General features: G+C 29.8%; 2 protein-coding genes across 3 annotated transcripts in view; one reads left to right on the top strand and one right to left on the bottom strand.

Annotated features, from left to right (window-relative positions):
* The window catches only part of LOC106687249 (uncharacterized), a 137,354-nt gene that overhangs the window by 105,448 nt on the left and 4,006 nt on the right, over positions 1-27,900 (top strand). The gene's annotated exons all lie outside the window — the stretch shown is intronic.
* Positions 18,827-22,543, bottom strand: LOC106687254 (dynein light chain 1, cytoplasmic). Of its 2 annotated transcripts, none has more exons than XM_014431028.3 (3): positions 22,453-22,543; positions 21,792-21,916; positions 18,827-19,178 (listed from the first exon to the last, which is right to left on the bottom strand). In XM_014431028.3, the coding sequence occupies exons 2-3, from the start codon at positions 21,897-21,899 to the stop codon at positions 19,017-19,019; spliced, it is 270 nt and encodes an 89-aa protein (XP_014286514.1). In that variant the 5' UTR covers positions 21,900-21,916; positions 22,453-22,543; the 3' UTR covers positions 18,827-19,016. The 2 variants fall into 2 exon arrangements, with proteins under 2 accessions (XP_014286514.1, XP_014286513.1); XM_014431027.3 differs by having other exon boundaries at positions 22,372-22,528.

The following is a 27,900-nucleotide window of genomic DNA, read 5'->3' as shown; positions in this document are numbered from 1 at the left end:
AATTACAATTAAGGGTGGAGCAAGGGATGCGGTATACAATATGTGATCGGTGTAGAGGAGGGATAGTGTCTTTTAGTTTTGTATAAATATTAGATAGTGTACAATAGTACATGGGTATTGGGTTAATCCTGGGACGTTGTACAAGTACAAAATATATGATAGTTATATTTTCTAAAAAGAGTGGGTTTGTCATTGGTAAGACAATGGACTACTAGCTTCAAGAACTCGGATTCGAATCCAGCTGTGGCAGATAATTGTTATCTGTTACCTGTAGCTGTTGAGTCAGCCCTGTGGGTTCGGAGCTCTCCGGGGTCTACCCAGCCTCGTATAGTGGGAACATTTAATTGGGGGGAAATTTGGCAATCGAATGTAATTCTAACCAAATCACCTCTTTACACAACCGTTTAGTAACAATATTTCCTAGGGAATTACTGCACCGCTGACCCTTCTATAGGTTTTCATTGGGTACATATTTAATTTATAAGTGTAAAATATCTCATATTTGCACATCTATAACTATTGGGGGTCGTTTGTAGCCGAATGAGCTAAGACATAACCCATTGACTGCCTCTTGACTGTGGTGCCGGTTCAAATCCGGCTTGGGGTTTCACTTTTATTTCATGGCGGTCTCACATAATGAAAACTTGACCCCCTGTTGGTTACCTGTAGATAAACAACTCCCATCTTTATGTTTGTCAGATTTTACCAGGAAGGGGGTCATTAAAAAAAATTTTACAGCTATTCATAGCAACTCTGATGAAGACTTGCATTTTAGGTCGAAACATTAAATCTTAATAAATATTTGAAACTACATTTAAATTATAATATATGAATTATAATATAACGCAATCTGGGCCGTTCCATTCTTAATGTCATTTAATAGCTTTCCGTTTCTGAGTGCTACTCAAGGTCAAAAATAGCCTGTAGACGTTAAAAACAAAACTTTTAAACTCTTAATTGGAAAAAGGATCCCATTTATCTCTGTTGGAAGTTTTATGCCCACTTTTCTTTTAATGACACGAAGTTTTATAACTTTGTTATGAACAGTGAAGAATAGGTAGCGTAAAATGAGACAGTAGCTATAATTAGATATATATTTAGAATCAATCGATATGATTACAATAAAACCAAATTTTAATGTTATGTGATTTAGATTTTGTTTAATGATTTTCTTGTTAACAAATCAAAATCAAACAAAAAAAAATTTGAAATAATTTCTTTCATATACTTATTTCATGTATTATTTATTAAGTTAAATAAAAGTATCCTTTAGCTTCGATAATTGGGCCAATAAAAACATTACAAGAAAAGGTAAGATATTGTAAACTTCAGTGAATAATAATATAATTTAATTGGGATGACATGGAATGAGTTTAACTTTAGAGAAGGGGTTGTTTTGACCACCTTTTCGGTATGATGGTGATGTATGAAGGAATAATTCACATGGATAGAATCTGACTTCCTGGAAGAAGTCAGTATAAAAGGATGTTAAAATAGCCAATAATCTCCTCATCCCTCGTCTTTAAAACCCACACGAAATGGTGGGTGTAACAAGTCAGGGAAAAGTGTTATCTGAGAAGTCACAAAGACTTCCAGTCCAGAGGAACGCTTTATTTATATTCATTTGAATTTATTTTATTTGAATATCCCGAGACAAGAGGTCAAAACGTTTTTCTAAAATGGTGTTGAAGGAGTATTAAAATACTCCTACTGACCATAGGCCGCTTAAAAAACAATAGTTTCGGGTCACCACACCGATGGCAAGGCCGTTACAAAAATATTCATTGTAACAATCGGCTCTACTGTTGCGGACTATGTGTTTTGGTAAATATATTTTAATTAGGGTAGTTAATTGACTAATTATTGAGTCAGTATAAGACTAATTTGGATATTGCAAATATCACAGTAAGACATAAAAATTCAGTCCGATAGTTTTTATTATTATGGTATATTGCTACTATTAAATTAGTGAGAACAAATTCTGTACTGAACGAAAGTTTATGATGAAATAGGCTATGAATTTTCATTGCTCATTACTAAACCAATCTCCTCAGTTGTAGAAATAATAATAACTCAAACTTCATACCTCAATAACTCATAAAACTTCTAATTAGTACATCCAGCATCAATTATTTACTAATTATCGAAACAATAATAGTTTAACTATTTTAATACTTTAACCTTGGATAATAATAATTATATGAACACCAATGCGACCAATGAAAGGTAATGGGCTCAGTATGTTAAGGAAGCATTGTTTTAGAACAATAGTTATACAAGGAGGTGATTTTAAAGATCACGCTCAACCACCAGATTTTTCCCTAATTGAGTGTACTCAATTTATGTGGCCCCCCAGTACCCACAGGGTTGACTCAAGACTACAGTGAAACAGAAAATAATTATCTCCAACAGCTAGATTCGAACCCGGATCCTTTGAGTTAATAGCAATGTGCCTTGTTCTCCCTTAAACTTTTTTTTTTTTTTTTTTTTTTTTTTTTTTTTTTTTTCATATAATGATGTTATTGAATAGCTGGTACATACATATAGGAGGTATACTATATGTATATCTGGGTGATGATACCTTGGATTGCCTTTTGGCATTATAAGGTTAGGTGAGTGGTCCATTGAAGGTTGTTACTTGGTTGTCTGACGCTAGTGGAATATTGGAACGGGGAGGGGCCGTTCCGCTGGTGTATGGTGAAAATTTAGACCTCAGACTTGAAGAGTCTAAGGCCTTCCGTCGTCGAGGACGTCGACTAAGGGAACCGTGCTCTGCCACCTCTCAGATCGTGGTGGAGGGACGATCTCCCTGAAAAGTGGGTTGCAGCAGGCCTTCAGCCCATCAAAGAATTTGATGTGCCGTCGGCCTATATACTCCTGCACAGTAGGGAGTTGGAGCTCTTCACGTATAACTCCGTTTTTGGCCCTCTGGAGCGTGGTTCCCCGGACGATCTTACGGAGGACAGATCCCTGGAAGCCCTGTAGTCGATTTATTGTTGTGCTGTAAAGGTGTCTCATAAGAGGGGCGCCGTGGAGCATTGTAGGTCTTATAATGGATTTATAAATCTGTAATTTAAGGCGTAGCGAGAGTTGAGGAGATGTGAGCAGGTGGTGCAACCCTACGAAATGGCCCTTAAACTTGAATAACTCATGAAAATTTATGACTTATAAGCAAATACTCATTTTGTGAGAAAAAGTAAATTAAATCTCTGAAATGGCACTGTTGGTTGGTGTTCATGTTTAACCTTTCATTATCAAAAGGAAATCCTAGATTTTTTTATAATTATTATTTTAAGGCATCAACAACCTCGGGGTCATTATTGCCTTAGTTTCCGAAATTTGTATTAGTCCTTATTGCCTTAATTTCCAAACTGAAATCTATAACTATTGAAAAATGGGAAAGTGCAGTGAAATTTTATGGTAAAGTTTTGAGTGATTCAGAAATTCAAAAAATTTATTTAGCTTCAGTTTGTTATCCTTATAAATTGCATGGAGGTCTGCTGGTAATTCATACAAAGATTTGAGGGAGTCGTATACTTGGCATTCAGTCGAGATGTGATTTACGGTAAGTCGTGTTCCGAAAGACTGGAATATTAGTGCAATTACGGGCCATAAGGTAACCGTGGGAGCCCTAGCTTCCTAGCTTTAAAAAACATACATATTATAGAAACAGAAAAGGAATACTTATAATAAACTAAGTTTTATGGTTTATTCTACTGAAGATATGGCATCATCGTCGTTGCTATGTTAGTCCATTTTACTATCGATAGTTATATCGATCAGGAAGTAGTTTTCCTTTGTTTAATTGTGGCTAGTGAGATATGGAATCTTACAATCGATCAAAGTTTTAAATATATTTATGATATTTTTCATCTTAAATACAAATAATATTCTTTGCAGTTTTAATAAAGAACTCGTATAATGAATGAAATGAGAACTCTTGCTTTACATAGATTCTTCACACAAACATTTTTATATAAACATATAATCAGAGTAAGATCAATGATATTACGGAAACATATTTATCCCTTTAAAAAAATTGGTGAAACTGCATACTTTATAATGATTGTTCATGAAGAAAATGACATTGGAAAGAAAACATAATATCTATCTCGTTCACTCATATGTGATAAATTTCCCAAGAGAACGGTGGCACCAGAGAGACTTCCACTGGAATTAATGTGAGACTTCATATCGAAAACTATAAATTTTTAGGATTTAAATCACAAGAACGTCTTGATGCTCGCCTTAGGGTCTTGACGTCAGCGATGAAATCTTTAATACGTGACTCTTACCAGCGAGATCCATCTAACACCTTAGGATTGTGGAACCACCTACACTTTCAGGCCACTTTTGTTATATTTGTATTAAGAATTTAAGAACCGAAATCGGGATTCTTCGCTTCTCCATTAAATTTCCATTCTTTCGATATCTCGTTTGTCAATTGTCCTGTGAGCTGAAAAAGTAATCGATTTTACAGAAATATTATACAGGTGTTTCAGGGTTAAGTGCCCTAAGTGAAAATATGAATTAACGATTGCAAAAAAAAAGGTGAAGGTACGTATGTCCGTTAATGCTTTGTTTAGGACAGGGTCGGCCAGATTTTCTGTATAGAAAGAAAAATCTACTTTTTGTCTTATAAGCGTGTCGCGATCGACTTGATGTAGTAGTTTAAGGGGGAAGAAGGGGTGTGAAATGCATACTACGTTTGTACACTTTCAGTATCAGGTGCATTCCAGCGAGGAATAGGTGGATAAGAATATATATGTTCAAAACTATTTTTTAATTTTTTAAATCACTTATTAAGTTTTCGAGATATAGATTCATGAAGAAAACAAATGTCCAGACCCAACTTTTTTATAGCAACATTCCGCACGTCTGTTACCTAAAAAAATCGATTTATCGACACTTTTTCAAGATAGATTTTTAGTAACTTAAACTGCGATTTAGCTTTTATCAACTGCAATGTATAAGTTGTACTATTTGTTCGTAAACATGAATAAGTTGTTATAAAGCTGCAGATTATGGCTGATAATTTGATTTCAATATTTTACATTGGCGTTTTTTTTTTTTTTTTTTTGTTTTGGTCCAGGAAAATGTATCATAAAAGAAGAATAAGTCTTTCTTTTTGACAATCTATCAATAGCTCACTAAGTACATATTGTACTGATATACAGACATACGGCTCGTCTACTTAGGTAAGAAAACAATAACAATAATTATTTAAACGGTCAAAAAACTCACGTCCAGGGAATTAAAAAGCAATTAATAACTTTTGATCCATATGAAATATGTCTGAAACTATTGCTAGAAAGTTATGTCTTCTACCATCGCTCCAAAGCCACACAAAATCCTACCCTGGAAATAATGATAATAATAAATAATTTTTAGATAAAACGAGAACAATAAAAATCTTTAGACGTGAATATAAATCATAATAATTGTGTCAGAGCTTTATTTGTCAACTTATATAAGTTGACTTTTAACTTATATAAGTTACAGTTAACCTTTTATAAATTTGTTCTACCCGCTTTTTGACGATGTAGCTCAGCATTCTTTTCGAGCTCTTCTTTTTCTTTCTTATTAGTATTAAATATTAATCAACCAAGTGGACCCTTTTGTAATGTGATAAAAAAAGTTTTATTATGTAGCTGCTTCAAAACTCCAAATAATTCAAATTCTACAACTTTATAAAACTTCATAAATGTTCTTAATAAACAAAAAAGTTGATGTTGATAATCAAACAGTCGTTTCAATATGATTTATTTTATAATCATCAAAATAAATTACTATCAAATTATACGATAGCTCTCAGAAACAAATAATTAATCATAGCATTAGGAGATCCAATTAAGTTTTAGCGAGCAATGACAGCTGCTCAGTCGAAAACACTCCGGTATCTTGGCAGGAGCTAGATAAGGTCAATATCTCTCAAATCGTTCTCATGATAATAATATCCCTTCGATATTGACAATTCAGTTACCACTAATGTTTGCCGACAATTTCAAATCTTACTGTTTAGTCTAAAATACACAATCTCAATCATAAATCTTGTTTTTGGTAAATACTCGTACTAAATTATTATATCAAGTTCAAAACTTTTTTTTTAGATTTAATTTTTTTTAATTATTTGTACAAGGCTATGAAATCGCCACCGTTGTATAATCCGAAAACCAAAGATTCAGTATTCAGTATTCTCAAATACCAACTGGCTGTAGGTTCCAGGTTAACACACTGGCTAGCACAGGTTGCAGCACTACTACTATTTGAACATTAGTACTATCCCGTAACGGACTAGGTTCATTTGACGGGACCGATTTAATTTAAAAACATGTAACACTCAAATACAGTCGACAGGCAATAATTCAGTGCTTCGGAGGATTGCCAGGAATGGTAGAGGTTAGAAACTAATGGGTTTGGGTGGTCAGGGAGTTTATAATGGAAGGAATGATATCTGGTCCGGGCTAGATATGGAACATTAAGGTCTTCATGAATGAGTTTGTTTGTGGCAAAGTAAGGAGCATTGAGGATTTTATCATGGATTTTGGATTGTAAGAGTTGCATACGAGAGAAATTCAAAGATTTAATAGAGCCCCAAAGCTCATCTCCGTATGACCAGATTGGCCTTATTACAGTCTTGTAGATCAGTCTTATGAAATGAATTGGAAGTTTAGACCATTTTTCTAATAAGTGTAATCGTAATGTAATCGTCGAAATCGATGTGCAGTCTCGTGTCTTTTCAGTCTTATGTGAGAATTCCAGGTTAGTCGTTTGTCCAAATGTAGTTCAAGGTAGCGGATCTGTTCGACAGGGGTAAGAGTAACATTATTAAAGGAGGGCAGTCAGTAGGTTTACGAAGTTACGAAGAAGAGTAAAGGTGATTTGATGGGATTTGTTGGGATTTATTTTAATCCTCCAATTACGACACCATTCTTCGAGGGCTGTGATATGTGATTGGAGAGCTTGTGATGCAATTAAAGGGTTATTATTAATTGCAAGCACACATGTGTTATCAGCATATGTAGTGGGAATAGTGTTAGGATTGGTTGGAATGTCAGCTGTATAGACGGTGTAGAGAATGGGACCGAGGACACTACTTTGGGGAACACCAGCGTTTCCGGATTTCCGTATTTTATCGTAACATTTGTTAAACATAAACTAATCGTAACATTTCCTTATGTTTATGTTTTGATTTTTTTTCTGGGGTATAAGGAGTGAAAATTTCTTTTTATATACTTTCTATGAGCTCAGCTTTGTTTTCAGTTTTTAAAGTTGAAGTAGACGACTAATGCCTGTATGAAAAATAAAAATATATGCACTGTGTTTATCTTGTCGAAGATTGTACTAGTATTACTAAAGGCCTTTGGACCCGAAAAATAATGACTAGAGACCGGACTTGTGTGCAGTAAAAACCAAAAATCGCTCAATAAAATCCCAAAATCAAATAAAATACCCAAATCCTGCAATAATCATCTTTATTGTTCACTTTGTAATATTAATTTATGGAAAGCTTTCCTAACATTGTTTGAATCAAATTAAACTCACTAAATATTATTTACATTTATGCAAACGTACATAAAAAAACTAAACTACTCTGATTAAAAATCTAATATTTTGTCTATGATGAAGCTGATTGTATTTATTGATTTTATTTTCTTATTAAGAAGACTGAAATTCAATTTTCAACTTATAACTCCTTCAATTTCAAGTTTTAGAAAAAAAAAATGTAAGGTGCTATGTAAAAAGGCGTATTTCAAAATATTCTTTTAAGCCAAATTCCCCTTTTATTTCCTCATAGCATATTCTTCTGCTCAGTTTTTCAATCGTGTAATCACACAAGAATGGAGAATTAACCAAAAATCTAACAAACTATTAGTCAACAGAGAAACTTGGATATGTGAAATTTTGTGGAGAAATCCCGAAACGGGCTATTTTGTGCAATATAATTTAAATTAGTGTTATCTGAATGTTCTTTTCCATGATTCGAATTTCTGTCAAATTTTGGCTGAATTTGGAGCTAGAGAATAAAAGATACCAGTAAGTCCATCTTGATCCTAATTCTTCGATTTTCTGAAATATTTTTCTTCGTTTTAAATTATAAAAAAATTTCAGTGTTTTTATAAAATTATGTTATCGTCATTAATAGTGAAAGTTAACGATTTTAAATGGATTGGTCGATTTATAGTGTTTGATAAACGTCATATTAATATTTATTATCTATTTTTATTGTATATGTTAATGATATTGTTAAATTCCGTCCGATGGCTTCCTTTTAAGTTGTAATATAAATCGTCAGCCAGGGGTGTCCACCCTTACTATAAGCTGTGTACTGTCATGGAAGTTGCTTTCTCTACAGAGCCCCCAGGAACTGCCTTTAACATATTAACCCACATTGTAAAGTGCTCCCATCTGACCGCAGCTAAATTGGCCTCCAATATCGTAGGCCGCCTTGTCTTTAATGCTACGTCGGATCCTAACATAAGGCAGTCCTTATTTATTATCATCATATACACTATTTAAAGAGATTTTATGATATTCAAACATTTCATTTAATAAACAATTAACAGAATTGGGCTACCCTAGGCGTCAAAACAATTATTATCTGCAAAACATATGCCCTTGTAAAAAAACACCTAAATTTACAAGATAACAGAATTCCTTCATTAATTCTATTTCAATCTACGCTCTGGAATACTGCCTATCAGTTAAGATGACCTTTTGCTTTCAATTACCTACATACGAAATATATAAGAAGAGAAAATAAAAAAATTCCATCTGATCCAAAGTAGGTTTGATGTCCTATGTGTCCAAATAACCATCTCTTAGAAAACGGTCAGTGTAAGTGATTAGCTCAAAAGCGGGAAGTCGTACGAAACTAAAATTACATATTTAAGGCAGATATAAGCCTGAGATGTTACAACTTGTTCCTTTTTTTTTTTTTTTTTATTTAACTGTTTCGACCACTCGGGCTATTTACACTTGATTTGAAAATGCGATTAGAATTGGCATGTAGTTGAAATACAAATACAGTTGAAATTACAATGTAAGAAATTTACATACATACATGAAATACAAATACAGTTAAAATTACAAAGTGACAAATTTACATACATATATGAAATACAAATACAGTTGAAATTACAAAGTGAGAAATTTACAATCACAATTACCATTACATGTTTACAATTACAATTTACACTTCACAAACTTATTACTGTTCTGGAGTCTTCTCTGATCATTTCCTGTACACATCAAGAGAATCAGTCTGTCTCCAGAGCAACCCAGTAAGAATGTGCCCAACAGCGAGATCACTTCAGCAGCAGCGACACATCGGTGCATCCTCCCTTCTTCATGGGATGACAGTGGGTGAGACGCGTATGGCCTATCCGAAGACGGGTTAATACATCACTGTAGCAGATTCATGTTTCCGGTCGGATTTGATTAAATTTTATGGTAGAGCTTGGAATGATGTAAAAACTTAAAAGTCTATCTATGGTATGTTCGTACCCCGTGGAGGTACGAAGTGTCCCTGCGTCATTAAATCAAAACATGCTGTAGTCAACTTGTTCTTTAAAATCGACTTACGGGAGTAACATTCCATACAATCGATTTTACATTTTTTGGGGAATTTTCTCAAAAACGGCTCAAATGATATTTATTAAACTCGATATTTCAAGGTAAAATTGTATGTTCTTTAATATCTCTCAGGTCCTATCCGAGTAGTCTAACCTAATAGTGGATCTACATATTTGCCACTTGCCACAAATGTATGACTTGTACAAATGCTTGGTAGCAAAGGATAGAACAAACGTCGGTATCCACCCGTTTGTTTAGTTCGTTTTACTTTGGTCGGTTATTAAACTTGATTTACTCTATTTTCATCATAAACAGAATCAAAATAAAGAAAAGTGAAGTAAGGGAAAACGTAATTTTCGGCAAATAAGGTGGTATATGATAAAATTTCATAGAAATAGTGCTACAAAACCGATAAATTCAACTTTTGTTCTGAATTTTTTAGCAAATATTTGTTAATTTAATTATCCAAACGTGTAATATCTTTATACAATGATATTTATACTGTGTTAAATAGAAAATAATCCGTTAAAATTGATTGGCAAGATTTGGAAAACGTATTAACATCGAATCAATAGAATTTCAAAATATACCATCTTAAACTATTATTTATTGTTAATAGATGATATAATGATATCAGTTATTCATTATTAATACAATAATAAGTTTGAATCGAAGGCTTGAGAAATTCTTTAATTATTTAAAATACAGAGAGTATAAATAATAACCTAATGCCAGTTATAAAAAACTGTGCCCAAAATCGATAACTGAATCGGCCACAAATACTGTAGCACATGCACTAATTTGCCATAGTTTGGCAGTTAAATTCCAAATATTAAATTTAAATGGTTTAAATACTTTCTAAAGTACCTTTAATTTGAAATAATTAACCGTTTTTCACTCTTGGTAGTACTAAAAAAGTGGATAAATATTAACTTAAAAAAAAATTTGGAAATTAACTAATGTAAAAAGAATATATATATTTTTCATAGTAGAAAATAAATTTCTTTGAAGGAAGAAAATGTATTCCTTTTTCTTATGGTGGCAGTAAAAAAAAAGTACTTAAAATAGCAGAAAAACTATGTATTAGTCACCAACGTTTTCCCCTAGGGTGTTGGGCTAAATAAAAAAAGATATAAACATTGTAAAGTATGATAAGACTACAATATTGTATAAAATATAAGATAAAAAGTTATATAAAAAAAAATCAACAGGGTAACAATTAAAATGAATAAAATAAATACTAATAAAAAATACAGAAATAAATGATAGAATTAAAAATAATTATTGGTAAATTGTTATTTTTACAATGGTTGTATCTGATTTTTATTTAGTCCTGATGAAGCCCTACAATTTGGGGCAAAAAGTTGATCTCTTAAAACACATTTTTATTATTTACAAACCCCCCAAAAAATGTAGAAAGAGGCTTGTTAAATGAGAGAATGTGCGGGTCTTTCCTCAATTTCAGTAATTGAGTATTTTTTGAAAGATCAACCATTTGAATGTCAATTGTTTTATTTTTCAGTTATTTCCTCTTTGAGGCCAACTTTTCCTTCTTACTTTGAAGTTCTAATCATCAATTATCATCTAGTTATAAAATACATAATTCTTGTTTTATCATTCCCTAACCCAATCACAAAGTTGAGGCTGAGACTTTACAAGTCAATGGCACCAGTTCTTTTTGTAGTAAACCTAAAAAATAAAAAGCTGTTATCTGTTCACACACAAGTATAATTTAAATTTTATATTAAACAATCCAGTCACTGTAAGATTTTTTACCTCTCTAGGCAGTTACTCCCTAACCTCAATGTAAATTTTCATGAGGCCTGAGAGGGGACCAGGATAGCAGTAGAAAGACAAATATTTCGTTTTCTTTCAATATTCACTTTTTTTTTATATAAATGAAATTGTTTTTCTCAATTAAATCAGTTCACTTCTATAAAAAAAAATAGTACTAAAGCTTCTGTTAGTTCCTTTAGATGCCGATTAAGCGTATGATGTTTGATTTATGACATGTTTAAAAGAATAATTGTATATAACATTAGATACTATGTTCTAAGTTTAGTTTTATTATCATAATAAATGTGAAAAGAGAAAAAAATGAGAGATCTACAAGTATTTTTAAGCAGGAAAAGTTTTTTGTTTAAGTTTCACACTAACCTGGAAATCAATACAGTAATAAAATTAAAACAATAATTAGATGTTCTATTTTGTTTTATCACAGCTTAGTTGTGTATGGTACTCCCACGAATTAGAATTTATTTAAAAAATCAATATCAAGAAAACTATAACATTAATTGTGTGCCTGCTTCAGGTAATTATCAAGGAGTATTCCTTGAATCATAAAAACAAAGCAATTGAATCAATGGGCTTTAAAAATTGATAGAAAAATAGCATCAAATCTAAAGAATGACTCACATCACAACTTAAAGTTCTATAATATATCCTATTATTCTTATGTAGCCAAGAGCAAATGGAGAGTTTTTATAAATAATTAAGAACTCTAGAATTCTCAAGAAGGCTACCAGAACTCTAAAAGTTTAGAGAATGGGGGCGAAGATAGAGATGAAAGCGTCTCAGTGAAACTATGGCCAATGAAAGGGTTAATAATCACACTCATCACTGCTATTTTCTATGTTCTTTGTCCCAATAATTGTTGTTGTTATCAAGAGTTCATACAAAACAAAGCAGAAATGATGCAAGATTCTCATAACAGATTCTAAAATAGGATTTTTATTCATTTTTTTTTAAATAGTAATTTTATCTATTATTTTTTTTGTTTTATTATTATTTTGGAGAGATGAATTTGTTAGATCAAGAGTCCTATAGAAATCCACAGGCCCTATTATGGATCTTACTGTGGTTAATACTTTGTTAAGCCTGCCTAGCCTCTCTTTCATGATAGCTATCATTCATTGTGCACCATTAAACACTTGTGACCTTGGTATTAAATACCAACTTGATAGTATTTTCATTGTCACTAGATACAACAGTAGATAATGTGATGAGAATAAATACTGCCATGGTGCCAACTATCATACAGTTTAAACCTTTGCAGTGGTAATGACAGGAACAGCGATGGTTGTGAACTATCTTCATATAGTTAATTTTCTGTATTTATGGATTTTTAATGTATTATTGTTAAAACAAAAATAATTATGTTGTGTATTTGTGAAATAATTTATTTAAAAAATAAAAAAATAGTGAAACAACAATTATCAGATAATTATTTATGAAATAAATGCTTTAGAAATAAGATTGCTTTATTTCAATGAGTGAATAATTATTTTTAAAAAAAATAATTACAGGTAGTTTTTTGATTGAGACTAATTTATCATATAATCATTTGAGAATAATCATTTCAGAAATCTTTTTCTTTAGTACTATACAACAAAATACATCAGGATTTGATTTTGTAATCCTGAACCTTCTAAAATGTCTAAAAACCTGCTAAAAATGTGTGTAAACTTTCCTTCTTTTTAGTAGACTAGCATCTTGGGGACAGCAGGTGGAATACTAATCTTTTCACTTAGAAAAAGTAAAAATTCAGGGTTGCCAATGATGGCATATACCGCCAAGATGTGGAAATTAGCCATAAACAGTCAACACTGGTTAAAATATTGAAATAATGCAAAAATAAGCCTAAAAAGTGAAGGATAACGGTAATACACTTGCTAGGATAAGGGATAACAAATACTCTTTACACAATTTTTATGCAAACACAACACTTAATTTAGTAACATTTGGGCTCATTTGCTATTTTCAGTCTAATTACTAATAAGTGTTCACCATAGTCTCTCAAATTGTATATATTGCATATAATTTAAAAATGCATTAGTCAAACATTATAAAATTCTTTTTTGATACTTTAATTTCTGAAACCATCCAATCAAGACCAATTTAATGGTGAAGCTTTCCTTAAAATAAATAATTTTTACAAACATTTGAGTTGTATATTTTCAAAATCCAACTATATTTAGATAGTTATGATAATATGATTTTGAAGGATTCTGGTAACATCTCATTCAAAAGTTATGCATTAATATGTTAATTCATAATTCACAATTTAATTTTTAAAATTAACGATGGTAAATACCTTTTTTTGTCCTATCTATTCATTTCATATCCAGGTAATTTACCTTTATCTCCTTTGAATATTCTGAAATAATTTTCCTTAACATTTACTAATTACCATCACTATCATATAACATATATGGAATTAGAATAGAAGGCTGTTTCACATTCTGCAAGATTTCATTAGAACTGTTTTTATATTTTTTTAATTATACAGTTTAACTTATTTAATAATTACCTAAAATTTGTGTTAATATTTATCTAATCCATATTGTGATTTCTTCTTAATAATAATTAATATTGTATTATTTTAATGTACTCATTAGATGGTAATATTATGATTTGGAATAGGTTGATTTAAAATTTAATATTGCTTTGGACTCTAAATAGACAAATTATATCCATGTCATAAAATGTATTAAAATTAATGTTCTGTACATCACATTAAGTAAATAATATATTGCACTCATCACAGTGAGTGAGACCACAATCATGAAAAAACAAAGAAATTATAAATAAAATTTATAATTTAAATATTTTATTTGATTATGACATAAAAAAAAGAAGCATTTGATATTATGATGTTATTAAAATATTTTGTACATTTGGTATATATTTGATTTGATAGTGTTGAGTTAAAATACCTATTACCAGAAGAAAGAATATTACATAAAGAAAATCATTTATTGATGTAATTATATTATTTAAATTGATACAGGATTAAAAAAATTAATATATTCTAGCTTGGATTCACATTTTAAATGTATAATTAAATAAATTTGAATGGGTAGGATTCACCCATCATATACTTGTGATATAACAAAAATAAAACTGCCGGTAGTACTTAGATATAAAAGTTTTATTAAGCTGGGGATAAAATATATCAGTTTTAATATTGATTCTTAACAATTATAAGTACTCAATTTGAATAAAAAAATTAAATATTAATATTCTGGATTTTCTTTTTTAGGAAGTTGATTGTATTAATTTTTTTAAATGCTGAGGTGAATAAGAGTATATTCTAATCGGAAGTTTTCTTCACATCAGCATTTTAAAAAATTTTAATAAATATTAATAATTTAAACCATAACTTGAAAGACAATTGAAACAAAAGAGCAGTATAAAAACCTGGAACAACCTGACTTATGGTTTAAGCAATTGGCAAAGGTAATAAGAATCAGAATAATCATAATTTTATTGCAGAATATCCCAAATATAGCTGGTGAGAATGAAAGTGACATAAGCCACTTTTTATTTATTGCAAAATAATTTATTATTTTGAAAATGTACTTAAACAATATTTGCATATCATCCACAAACTATTTAAATACACCATGTGTAGTTGTTTTTTAAATGTATTTAAATATATTATTTAAGTGCATAGTATGTGCTTAAGTAATAAATATTTGATATACAAATATCATTTGAGTGCATTCACAAAATATTCAATCTCTCACAATAGATATGGACCGTATTGTCTTCTAGAAATAAAATCTTACAGAAAAAATTACTTGATTATGAAGTTATTCAGAAAGAAGAGGAAACCAATTTTTTTAATTGAAGCATATTGGATAGCTCTTAAAGGGAAAATCCTTTTTATCTAAAATTATACCAATTTAATTATTAATTACTAATTAACACTGCATATAGATTGTCCTTTCTCAACAAAACATTACTATACTAGTAGGCACTAAGACTGACCATGGGTCGAGGAGAGAGGAACAAATTCCTAGTTTCCTAGTAAACTCAAAAGTTTGGAGTTTGATTCCCATTAAATCTTTAAACTTAGGTAAGGAGTGGTTAGTAAGATCTAGTACGCAGTGAATGATTAACAAATAGAATTAAGTGTCCCAACTATTTCTAAACTATTTTCCTCAACTAGTAAGAATAAATACCTTAGTAAAAATATGTATACATACACTATCTATAAATATATTGTAATCATTAGTTTTTTGATTTTTTCGTAGAATAATGTTATCAGTTATAGTGCTGAGAAAAAATTTGTTGAACAAGACTTCATAAATATTTGAATTATATTTGAAATAATTTTAATTGAAAGAGGAAAAATTGAACATATATGAAAACAAATATTGTATTCAATTAAAAAATACTATTGAGGTAAAATACATCTCATCCTTATCTTCAGTATTAAAAAAGCAAAAATATTGGCTTACTATTTTACTTAAGATTAAACAAAACTTAATATCACAAACAAGAAAAGTGTCATAGCTCAAAAATGCAATATTTGAGCGTTATTATCCAAAAAATACTACATAACTTACACGGAAGTATAATAACACTTCTTTTAAATTTCAGGCAAAATTAATAACCATTAATAAAGTATAACAAAAACAAAACTTAATACTATTTCAATATTAGTTTAATAAATTTTTGATGTTGAATGGTTTTAAATATAAGACTTTTGAATTGTCACTTTTCAAGTGGGCAAGTGTTATTTAGTATGAGCTTTATTGTTTGTTTTAGCACTTGGCAAACTACATTTATCTCTAGAAATTAGAGAGACTATGATTTAAGGACTTCCAGATGATTTGATCTCTTTCCATTATTTTCTCACCATGCAATTGCCATTTTCTTGAGTCAAATCAGGGCTCTGATAAGGCATTTCCATACATTTTAGTAGTATATGTTTTTTTTCTTACAAAATACTCTTCCATAGTCCTAACTTACTTAACTTTGGATCATTGTTATACTGGAAAATAATTCCTAGCAATATTCTCAAGTCATTTTTATCTTCTATTATTACAAAATTTTCCATACCGGAATCATAAAAAACCCAAAAAAAAAAACCTATAATCAATTCTCCACCATGTTTCATAGTTAGACATAAGGAATCATCCAAGTACTTCTCGTTAGGCCACTGTCTCACATACTGTCTTCTAATACTAAACATTTCAAGTATATATTCTTCAGTCCATTTTTTCATAGAGAAAATAAGAAAAGGCATAGCAAAATTGGTGAAAGAACATGAAAATTGGACTGAGTCTTAGGCATTAACTAATCAAAATTTGAAATTTTTGGACTAAAAAATTGTTTTCCCAATGAAAAAACCTCTTCAATTTCAAAGAGAAAGGTTATTGAGCACAAAAAAGGATATACAAGATATTATTTTTGGGCTAGTGCTACAAAGTAATTGAATACTTTTTTTACCACAATATTTTGACGATTTTCACTAAAGGTTTTTTTTTTCACTGAACTTTTTTATATATTCTTAACCTTACTCATATAAAATCTAGGTTGGATTGGGTCTGGCTTAGTAGACACTACAGATATGTCATTTTAAAATTACTATGAATTGTCAAACCCCAAAAAACTACATTCATTTTCAAAAAAGTGTTTTGAGTGAATTTTACTATTATGCTGAATTTATCAACTTTAAGTTCTTAAAACTATCAACATACAATTACTGCATCAAACTTCAGGGTTAGCCTAAAAGTTATGTGGTGTTTTGAAATAAAGACAGCGATGTCAATATCTTCACCTGATGTAAACTTGATGGACAACACGATACACCTGACCTTGATTGACTACGATACATTTAATCTTGATTGACATGATTATATTGATAAAAAATAATGTTCTGGCACCAGTGATTACGATGAATAAAGTTGAAAGTACCAATGATACCGAACCAATGTTAATTTATTAAGCAAGGAGTTGAAAAATTTATAATAATAATCATAATTAAGTTTTATTGCATCTTCCTTTTGTTTTAACAATTAAATAAAGTGCGAAGTTAATGTAAATGGATCTTGAAAAAAAAATTGGCTAGAATCTCTCAGATCACTTCTGCGCTCATGTTAGTTTCATATTTCTTATACTGAAGTTTAGACAATTTAAATTTTATTCAATTACTGATACCAAACATCCATTGTCCCAAGTCTTAGTTGAATCCAAGTTAAAATTTTCACTTTAACTCATTGAAATTCCATCAGTAGTTCTTAGTTGTTTACCTCTTAACATACTGGCTTGTTGTATAAAACTGAATCTAGCAATAATTTCTTCTTTTAATAAATAATGCGAATACAAATAAGCAACGTTCTAATCAATTTTTTACTAACCATATTTTGACAAGCCATTTGAATATTAACTTTCCATTATCATACAAGAGAAAAATTGAAAATTGGGTTTTCCGAGCAAATCAGTTGAAATTTAACCATAATTAACAAAAAAGAAAAGAATAGGTTTTGAAATGAATAAAAAAGAAATTATAGATTAATTAACATTTAATTAAGTGAAACAGATACACGATATATAAAAATATATACCGTCATATTGTTAAATAGCAGTGTAAATAGCTATTATTACTTTTTGTTCTTCATATTTTGTACACTAATGTAATACATCTAAAAAATAAATCTAATAAAAATGAATAAAGGACATTACCCTCAAATCATTACAACAAAATATCATAAATTCATCTTTACATAAATAATACATTAACAATTAAATCATTTCGAGAAAAATCTCGAAGAAATAAAACAAGCAGATAAACCATTTAAAAAATAATTAACCTACAACAGGTGGGATACAAATATTTTAAAACACATGAGATAGGAATGTAATATATTCCCCATTCGTCAACGCCTTTGACTTCTAGACAACTAATAATAAAAATTATCACTTCTTTTAATGTACAACTGCCAATAAAAAGTAAAGACACCGTGTTTAACAAACTAAAGTGCATCACAAGAGAAAGTCATTTCATGGACAATGATTTATATAAATATTCACATACATTAAAGTTAAACTTGCATGTATTAGGTAGTGCAAAAGTTGTACTCACATTTAGATATATTTATCTACAAATTTCTGTACCTCAAAGGCGATTTATTAAGCTGGTTTAAAACAGCACAAGGGATTTATTAATTTAAGTACATAAATTAAACTTCAGCTGAATAAGAAAAGAAATAAGCATGGACAGATACGTGAGCGCTTAACATAATAGCTTCTTTGGTAATGTTAATTGGCAAGTTTTGATTCTAAATATTTGGCCATTGTGTGATTGAAGCTGTTATGCATTGCAGCCAACCAAAATTTCTTCTTTTCTTATTCTGGCAACCAGTTAGCAGCTATAATAGTCTCAAAGACTCTCAGGTACAGAATATAAAATGCAATTTTATCAACATATAAGGAAAAAGTAAAAGAAAAAAAAATGACAAATGGTTACATCAATATATTTTTAGTGACGATGCTATTATTTAAATATATTAAAGTTGAAGATTGAAGGAGACCAGTTGTATAGCTACAGAGAAAGAAACTGTTGTGAGTTGTTGGGATTTACATTGGAAGTTAGAACAGGAGTAAGGATAAGAAATGGAAGGTCTCCGTTTTGATGGACGGCCATTTGGTTAGCCGCTCTTGAAGAGGAGAATGGCAACTTGACCAAGATAGAAATAAATAAAATGACGGGTTTCGTGGGTCACGTAACTGCCAAAATTTCTTCCAACAATGCAATGCCAAGTTGGATTATACTTCTTATCAAATTCCTTCTTAATATATGCTGCAATGTCCTGCAAGAAAATAAAAAATGTTAGAACATTATTGAAGAAAATAATATTCGAAATACAGTAAATAAAATAATTTTCTTAATTTTGATATCTTAAAATTCAGTATCATGTGCTTTTTTGGATAGTAAGATAATGCATTCTTACAAAGCAGAGCATTTATCATAAAGTTTACCACCATGATAAAAAAAGAAAAATACTATCATTGTACTACAAAGATGTAAAGTAACAACTGTTTTATGGTGTACATGCATTATTATCATTTTAAGATTTTTTTTTCTTACAATCAAGCACAGAATGCTCCTTACTATATATGTACACGTATTTTAAAGTATTTTTTCAGCGTATTATTGGAACAATAAGGAACCAATAATAAGGAGAAAAAGTCATATTTCAAGAATATTTGTGGTTAGCATAATCCATATTTTGATTTGTTAAGAAAGAAGGAATGCTTGACAGAAATCTCTAACAATCCGAATAGAAAATCCCAATAGACAACAGAAAACTTTAAGTTGGTTAAAATAATAAATCTAATCTATATAGTTGTGTTTATAAAAGTTGGTAAAATAACTTACAACAGCTAAGATATAGGTGCCAACAAAACAACAGAAAACTTTAAATAGATTAAAATAATAAATATTATCTATGTAGTTGTCTTTATAAAAGTTGGTGAAATAATTTTCAACAAACAAGACAAAGAATTAGTTTAACTGATGGGTGCCAACATCTAGAGTACAAAGCACTTTATGCAATCTGCTCCTCAATATTTAATTAATAATATCCCATAAAAATTTTGAAGAAATATTACAAGTAATAATGAGACCTAATTTAAATAAAAATACTGAGATTCAATTTAAAACAGAAAACCTCCCCCCTTCATGTAAATTAATATAACGTTTTTTTTATTCTGTTCCAAAATATTCCAACTGTAGGGGTACATTGCTGCAAAATGATTCACTCAATATAGTATTCATGTTTTATAATCTTTTAACTATTTATAATTTATTCTTTATTACTACCAAGTATTTACATCAAACAAAATCACATATCAAATAAGGTTGGAGTAATAATAATAATAAAAGTCTCAATAACATAAGACTATATTCTAAATTTATTTAAAGATTTAAATACATAAAAAAAAACAGATATTTTTCCAAGGGGGTTGGTTGTACAGAGATAATATAATGACCAACTATATACAGATATGCTCCAAAGCATCGATTTTGAATTTCTAAACTGACCAACTCTTTATCAAGTAAATTACTACTGCATTATGCTTCTGGATTATAAATATACAATTCTAAACTATTTATTAATATCGAAACACAAACTAAATAATAGTCTGGAACATAAACAACACCACAAATAAAGTTTAAAGAAAAATGTTTTAAATCAGATGATTTCAACAACATAATATTTACTGAATCTAATAAACAGTTGGAGTATTTTTTTTTTTTTTTTTTTAATTCATCAACAAAAATTGAGATGTAGATTGAAAAAACAATTTTTTAAATTCATAAACAATAATTCAGATGAAGATTAAAAAAAACAAACAAATATTTAATAGAAGTAAAGACATACTTTCTTCAAAAACTTTCAACAACAAAAAGGACCAATGAAAACCATGTACTATTTATTATTCCTATGTTAATACAATATTAGTCGAGCTATGAGCATTATACCCACATTTAAAGGAAAAATCCTATAATAAGAGGAAGATTGAGAAGGTGCAGTTAAATAAAAAAAACTCAAATGAGCGAACGTTTCGCCCCACATTGCATGCAAGTACTAAATTGATTAATTTTCGTGCTTGCCTGCAATCTGCAATTTTTTTTCTTTGACTGCACCCAAATCATCTTCCTTTTATTATTACACACAATCATCAATCTAACGAAAAATCTTATATTTATTTTGTATTACTTTTTACTAGCATTTTTCTATTTGTCTTTTGTAGTTCTTGCCAATGGGCCAAGGTACCAAAAATCAAATATTAGAATAAATTGCTCATTGTGCAATGGTAAAGGAACGAGTAATTTTCACTATTTTTTTTTTTTAACATTTAAATTTTTAATGGTAACATTACTTTTGTAATTCTTAAGGTGGTACTTTTGTAATTCTTATATGGTAAAACATTCATTGGTCAATTCATGTTTACCATATAATTAGAACTGTAACTTCAAATTATACTATTATAAATCATTTTTTGGCCTTATTTGATACTTTATTATTTTAATTTGTATATAGTATAAATTAAGACATATAACTCGTACATCTAATAAAATTAACAACATTAATGTGTGAATGAAACACTAAGTAAGTACATGATCTGCAAAGGGTTAAAACATTTAATTACAGAATAAGAATATATATCAGGCGACAGCTTAGTAAAAAAAAATTAAATCTACTCATAATGTGAACATGAAACTAAAATTTTGGAATTATTCATCACCAGAACACGGTTAAGGCCAACTGGAAAAATATGACATGGTATATTTCATTAATTATTAACCAAATAATTCATATGTACTCTAATCCAGTCGCCCAAATTGCAATATAGAATGGCAACCCCACCCATTAGCACCTGTTATTAAAACTATTAAAATTAAACATAAAAATTACCTTTTCTATATTATATTTGTCCAGTGCTTGCGTCGCACAGTCAACTGCATCCTGCTGCATCTCCTCTGACATATCAGCATTTTTGATAACTGCCTTTCGGTCTGTCATTTTTGTGGATTTTCTTTCTGTATTATCAGAATAACTTTAATTATTTTGAGTTAACACTGTATTTCATAACATGCTATCATAATTGTAACTTGGTATTAAACAAAATACAAAACAATTGAGAAAAGTAATTCTAGTCACATGAATTTGGAACATGTGGATTGTTTTAATGAATATCAAGTTTATTCACTGCTTAAGAAATTCACACTCAGTTTTAATATGTCTGATAACTGAAATAAACATTTAAGTATTGATTTTATTGGATGATACAGCACAATTTTTATATAAACAACTACTGAGCTTTGATGATATATGAGTACCTAATATATATTGCAAATTGAATAATAAAATTAAATGAGAAAAAAATATGTTTTTCTGAAAACAACTTTAGGTTACAAAATCTTTAAAAACAGATTTTTTAGTGTAACTGGGCTGAATTTAGGGCCGAAGGGTGAAAATCAATAAGCCAACTTACAATTAAAAGTCAGGAAACTCCGTAGTTTAAAGGGAAGCACTAACAGTAATTTAATATTTGATTGAACAGTCTAACACTCACAATCTTGACAACTGGAGTCCCTGTAAGTATAATGGCACAAGTAACAGAAAAGTGACCAGGATAGAATATTGGCTTCCTATTGGCCGATTCCTAGAGTCCTAACCTCGTTCCTAAAATGGACCGGCATGCATTGCGAGCTGCCCGCCCAACAGGGACTTTTAAGGAAGATTTTTTTCTTCTACAGTTTGCAGTTTGTTTTTAATTTCTTTTAGGTCGTTAAATATATTTTAATTTCATTCAACTGTATTAAAAAAGAAATATGAGCTCTTGTGTCATGCTTGTTTAACGATTTACAACATTCAAGACGTAAACTTATTTGAACGATTTAATTTATTGATAAACGATGGTTTGCTTTAATGTTGAACAAATGACAAAATTTGTTTCTTGTATTTGACTAATTCTTTATGGCAACCTTAATAGTCGGACAGTCTGTAGGAAGAACCCAATAGGGAAAGTAACCTCAGATTGCGGCATTATCTTTGGAATACATCCAATTCAAAATGCAATCAAAACTTTTTTTTTTCCATTAACATGACTACTGTACAAAACAAGCTCCAGCGGTGAGAACTTCAAAACTCACTTATATAGAAAGGTACATGTTTGTATAAACCCTACCTCCAATGTACGGATCCACTGAGGAGACTGTCTCTCCCTTTTGAGTGAGCATTCATCTTATTAAAGTAATATTAATAATAAAAGTAGAAATTATGAATTTTAAAAATGCCACTTTTTTATATTTGGTATTTCATCTGTACCTTATGGACATTTTAAAAATTATTTACAACGGAAAATGATTGAGGTGTTTTAACATCTAACTTTTATTTTGAAAAAGTATTTAAAATAAATTAAAAGACCCTTATTCACACACTTTTAAATTTTTAAGTACCTATCAAAATAATCCGAGGTGTACTTAAAGGAGCTATGGAAGGGGTAGTTCACTCCATCCACCGCTTATTAAGAAATTTTCAATTTATTTTATTTCTGGGGTGAGTGTGAGTACTCCATTGAATACAAATATTGTTACCTGAATAACTGGTAAGTATCTTAAAATAAATTCTAAGTTTAAGTTTTTGATAAAATATTATAGTTTTGGACGTAAGGAGTTTTACTAATTTTTGACCTTGAGGCAGAATAAGAAGTTTAAATAATTCATAATATTTTTATGATAACTATTACTTTTTATAACACCATAGATTAGATTAAAATTTATATAGACTGTTATTTAAATATCAAATTAAAATATATATGTTTAAGGCAAGTGCCTAAAGCATATATATTTACTGGGAAACATCTTTTAGTAAGGCTGTATATATAACTATACTTTCAGGTTCCAACTACTTACATATTATAAGTTATATTTTTATAATATTATATAATTGTAAGAACCTATTGTAATTATTAATAATGTATTAAATTTCTTTGAAAAAAAGTTTGTTTTCTTGAATCGCTAGGACTGACTTTATTTTTTAATTTCGTTTCGGTATTTTGATTTTAACTTTTAATATTTTGCACTCGTTTTATATTTCGTCAATATGAAAGTTTTATTAATGAATATCAATGATGAAACAAGTTTATTAAGCAGTTTAGCGTATTTTATTGTAACACTTCCTTCTTGTATTGCAGCAGCGTTGAATTTTAAGGTGCTTTATTTTATAATGTCTTCTTTTTCCATTTTAAAATATAACATTTTCTCGCTAGGCAAATCTGAATAGCAAATTTAATATCTCTTGTATACTCTTATAGTAAAAATAGATTGAACTGATTTACATATATCTTTGTGTCAAGTTGTGGGGCCGAAATTAGTATAATTTTATATGAAATATTATAATTTAATTATTATATATTTTATAAATTTAAATACACTAAAAAAAAACCCTTCGAATTCCTCCCGAATCCAATCCTTATAGTCCAAAATCTTTCATAAAATCTTTAATGCTCCTAACTTTGTCACAAATTAAGTCATCCATCAGGACCTCAATATTCCATATGTTACCGAGTTTGCCAGAACCAGATACCAATCCTTCCATGACAAACTTCCCAACCTTCCAAACCTACTTGTTTCTAACCTGCCTTTTCCTTCATTACCTAATAAAAGCGTTTGAAAAGAAGATGGCCTCGAGATCTTCTGCTCAAGAAATGTTATTGGAGGTCTATCAACGGGTAAATTCTCCACATATCTGTATCATGTCATATCAATCAGCAAATTTATTTGTTTCACATATTTTTATACAGTTGTAAATAACAATAAATAAATTATTAAAAAAAATACACTAAGCTCGCTAAACAGATGAACCCACCCTTAATTGGTCATAGACTAAAACCTTCAAGGCTCTATTCCCAAGTGAAAGTGACCGGAGTCCTACGCAGAGGAATCAGTGGAATATATTCCTCCTCTGACAAAATATATTTAGAAATATGATTTTCATACCTACCGCCATATGGTTTGTAATTAATTTGAGTTGTAATTGTGTATTTTTCATAATACATACATATTTTGAGCTATACTTATTTTCAGTAATACTTGTTTTCTTATTATCAAATCCTCTCCCCCCCCCCAAAAAAAAAATTCTGCTTATGCTCCTGAAAGTTAAACAGTTTTTTCTTTGTTATAAATTAGCAAAAGTATATTCGCATTTATGGAGGCCCAAAAGAACCTTGGTAGGTGTAGTTTTAACATGCCAAGTTGAACAAGACATATTGACTAGAATTCCCAAAGGATCTCGAGAAATATAATTGTCCTGAAGATGTACCACATGTTTGGTTCGAAATGTCGGCTTATACTATTACATAATATTTTTTATTATATTGTTTCTCTGTCCGACCTACACTACTTTTTGATCTTGAGGCAGGATAAGCGGTTTAAAAAATTATATTATTTGTTGAATATGAAGATGGTCAGGGTTGCGGTAAAAAAACAAAACAAAAATAATTAAAAACTATTTATTTTCTAACGTTTCACACCACTTTGTAGAGCTTCATCAGGGCTGTTTAAGTTGATAGTTTGGGGGGCGACATGAAAGGACAGGACTTGAAGGTCTCCCAAGCTATAAACTTAAACAGCCTTGAAGAAGCTCTACAAAGTGGGGCGAAATGTCGGAAAATAAATATTTCTTAATTATTTTTGACCGAAATATATTATTTTTTAAAATTAAAAATACCTTACCATCAATTAATCATTATATATTTATTACAATCAATTATCCATGACGAATAAGAGCAATGCTACAAATATTTCTACAGGAGGAAAACCCACCTTGAGCTAAATTAAGATGTCTCGAAATATTAGTTATGAACTAGGTCAATGCCAAAGAAGCTTATAGATTACTTAAAGAATTTTTTAGTCACATGAAAACATTACGATCTTTGTCATTTTTAATAATTTATTTATTTTTTTAATATATTTCTGACATGAACGATTATTATACATTGTTAATTATCATCTGCTGTTTTTTTCATTTCATTACATTCAGTGGTTATAATTTTTTTTAACAATAACTCTTATTAATAAGTTTATAGCTGACTTTAATTACCATTGGTGGAGCGGTATTTGTATTTGTTTGTTTAACAGGTTCCAACGTATAAATATAAATGAAAACAAATTGCAATGAATGCTTCCGGTACCATTTTAATTCTGTAAAACAGATGTTTCTACCACACTCCTTCTTACACACAACCCCTAACTAGCTCGACATACCACAATACTGATATCATTAATTGAGGATCATTCTATCACCATATCTTAATGGTGATAGAATGATGTCCACTTCTCTTAAAGTTTTTTATGACAAATTAAATTTCTGCATCTAGTAATCAGTTTATATCAATACTTAAAATTGACCTGTCATATAGCTGTAAAAAAACAACATTTAAGATCTATTTATAAGAGATAATCCCGTAGTATTTTTTAAAATAATAATTATCCAATTATTGAATTATCATAATTAGTCACAACTTAATTAAATTTTACCTTTGTTATCATTTATGTATTTATATCTTTTTTAGCCCTGATGAAGCTCTAAAACGTGAGGCGAAATGTTGGCTCACAATAAATAGTTTATTACTACTTGAGTTTTTTATTTGATGGCACCCGGACTATCTTCCTTTTATTATTACATACGGTCAATCAATGATCTCCTAATAAAATATAATAAATTTTATGTTAAACGCCATGTTTATTTAGGTAAACTGATGCTATAAACGTCAAAGTATTTAGGCTAAAAACGATCCTGACTTATAGTACAGGCCTCAAATGCTCGATCAGTTTCAGAACGGTGTTTTCTATAAATATCTCGATTTTCTAACAATACAAGCCCTCCGTCATCTCCTTTAACTTAGCCTCCCTGGTCACAAAAGCCTCCATTCACTGATCAACTGCCAACTTTGGCGTAAATTATTTTCGCTTCACCGCTTTCACGGGCTTTGGACTAAAATAATCTCGTGGCTACGCTAGGAAGTTGAATCGATATGGCCTTAGCGAAGCGACACTTAACTACAAAGCATCAAAGTGGTGTGCTTTGGATGACATATCATTAAATTGTATAATATAAATGTTGCATGATTACTTACTACCAGAATGTTGTTTTAAAAAATGCTAGTATTTCATGGTGAATAAATGCTTAGTGAACTGAACATCCATCGCAGCAGGTTTTATTGTGAAGTGAGATTTTCTCCATCTCCGAACACACTAACTCGATTAATATTTTATGGTCATCCGCAATGATCTCAATGATTACTGCTGATGTCAGCAGATAATTTCTGAAATAGTGTTATTGAAGGCTAGAGGCTGTCGTATGAACTCTCATCATTTCATGGCCCGGCGATTTGCTTTGATACCATTAGCTTAGTTAACCAGGCGAAGAGGCACCAGTATGGCCTACAACTAATAGCTCACATCGATGGTATATCATATTTATCATGTAAAACCATCATAGATACCGTAAAATCATCAAAGATACCGTATTTTAACAACGCTATAAAGAACATAAACAATAATAACAATATAAAGAAAACATTACAATATTACAATTCTAAATATTTGCAGTAATGTCTGAAAAGACCATGTGAAATGATTTGACAGAAATGCCTTCACTTTTGGTACTTGTTACGCGATTAGGTAATCTAAATTTTGTACATAATCAAGAAAATTAATCATTGTTATTGATTTAGTATCAGATACGTAAAATAAAAATTAAAACTATTAGAATGATATTAAACAAAATAATAAATTAGATTTAACGCCAGTTGATGCTACCTTATCCAAAATAAATTTTATTTATCAATTATAATAAATTAGATTCTTTTAACCTCAACTTTTTCTCAGTTTTCAATTTCATTGTCTCACATTACTTTCTGTAATATTTACTGGCAATTATATCTAAGTCTAATTTAGTATAGTTATTTTACCTATTTTTGTCATCAATACAACTGATTTGACACAACTACTTTTAT

This window comes from Halyomorpha halys, unplaced genomic scaffold (assembly GCF_000696795.3).
Source record: "Halyomorpha halys isolate HHAL.00 unplaced genomic scaffold, Hhal_1.1 Scaffold937.1, whole genome shotgun sequence".
NCBI lineage: Eukaryota > Metazoa > Arthropoda > Insecta > Hemiptera > Pentatomidae > Halyomorpha > Halyomorpha halys.
This window is presented reverse-complemented; position numbering and strand designations above follow the sequence as displayed.

Coding starts and splice junctions, on each gene's coding strand:
- LOC106687254 (XM_014431028.3), bottom strand. CDS start 21,899: ATGACAGACCGAAAGGCAGTTATCAAAAATGCTGATATGTCAGAGGAG. Junction 19,179..21,791: donor ACAAATATAATATAGAAAAG/GTAATTTTTATG, acceptor ATTTTCTTGCAG/GACATTGCAGCATATATTAA.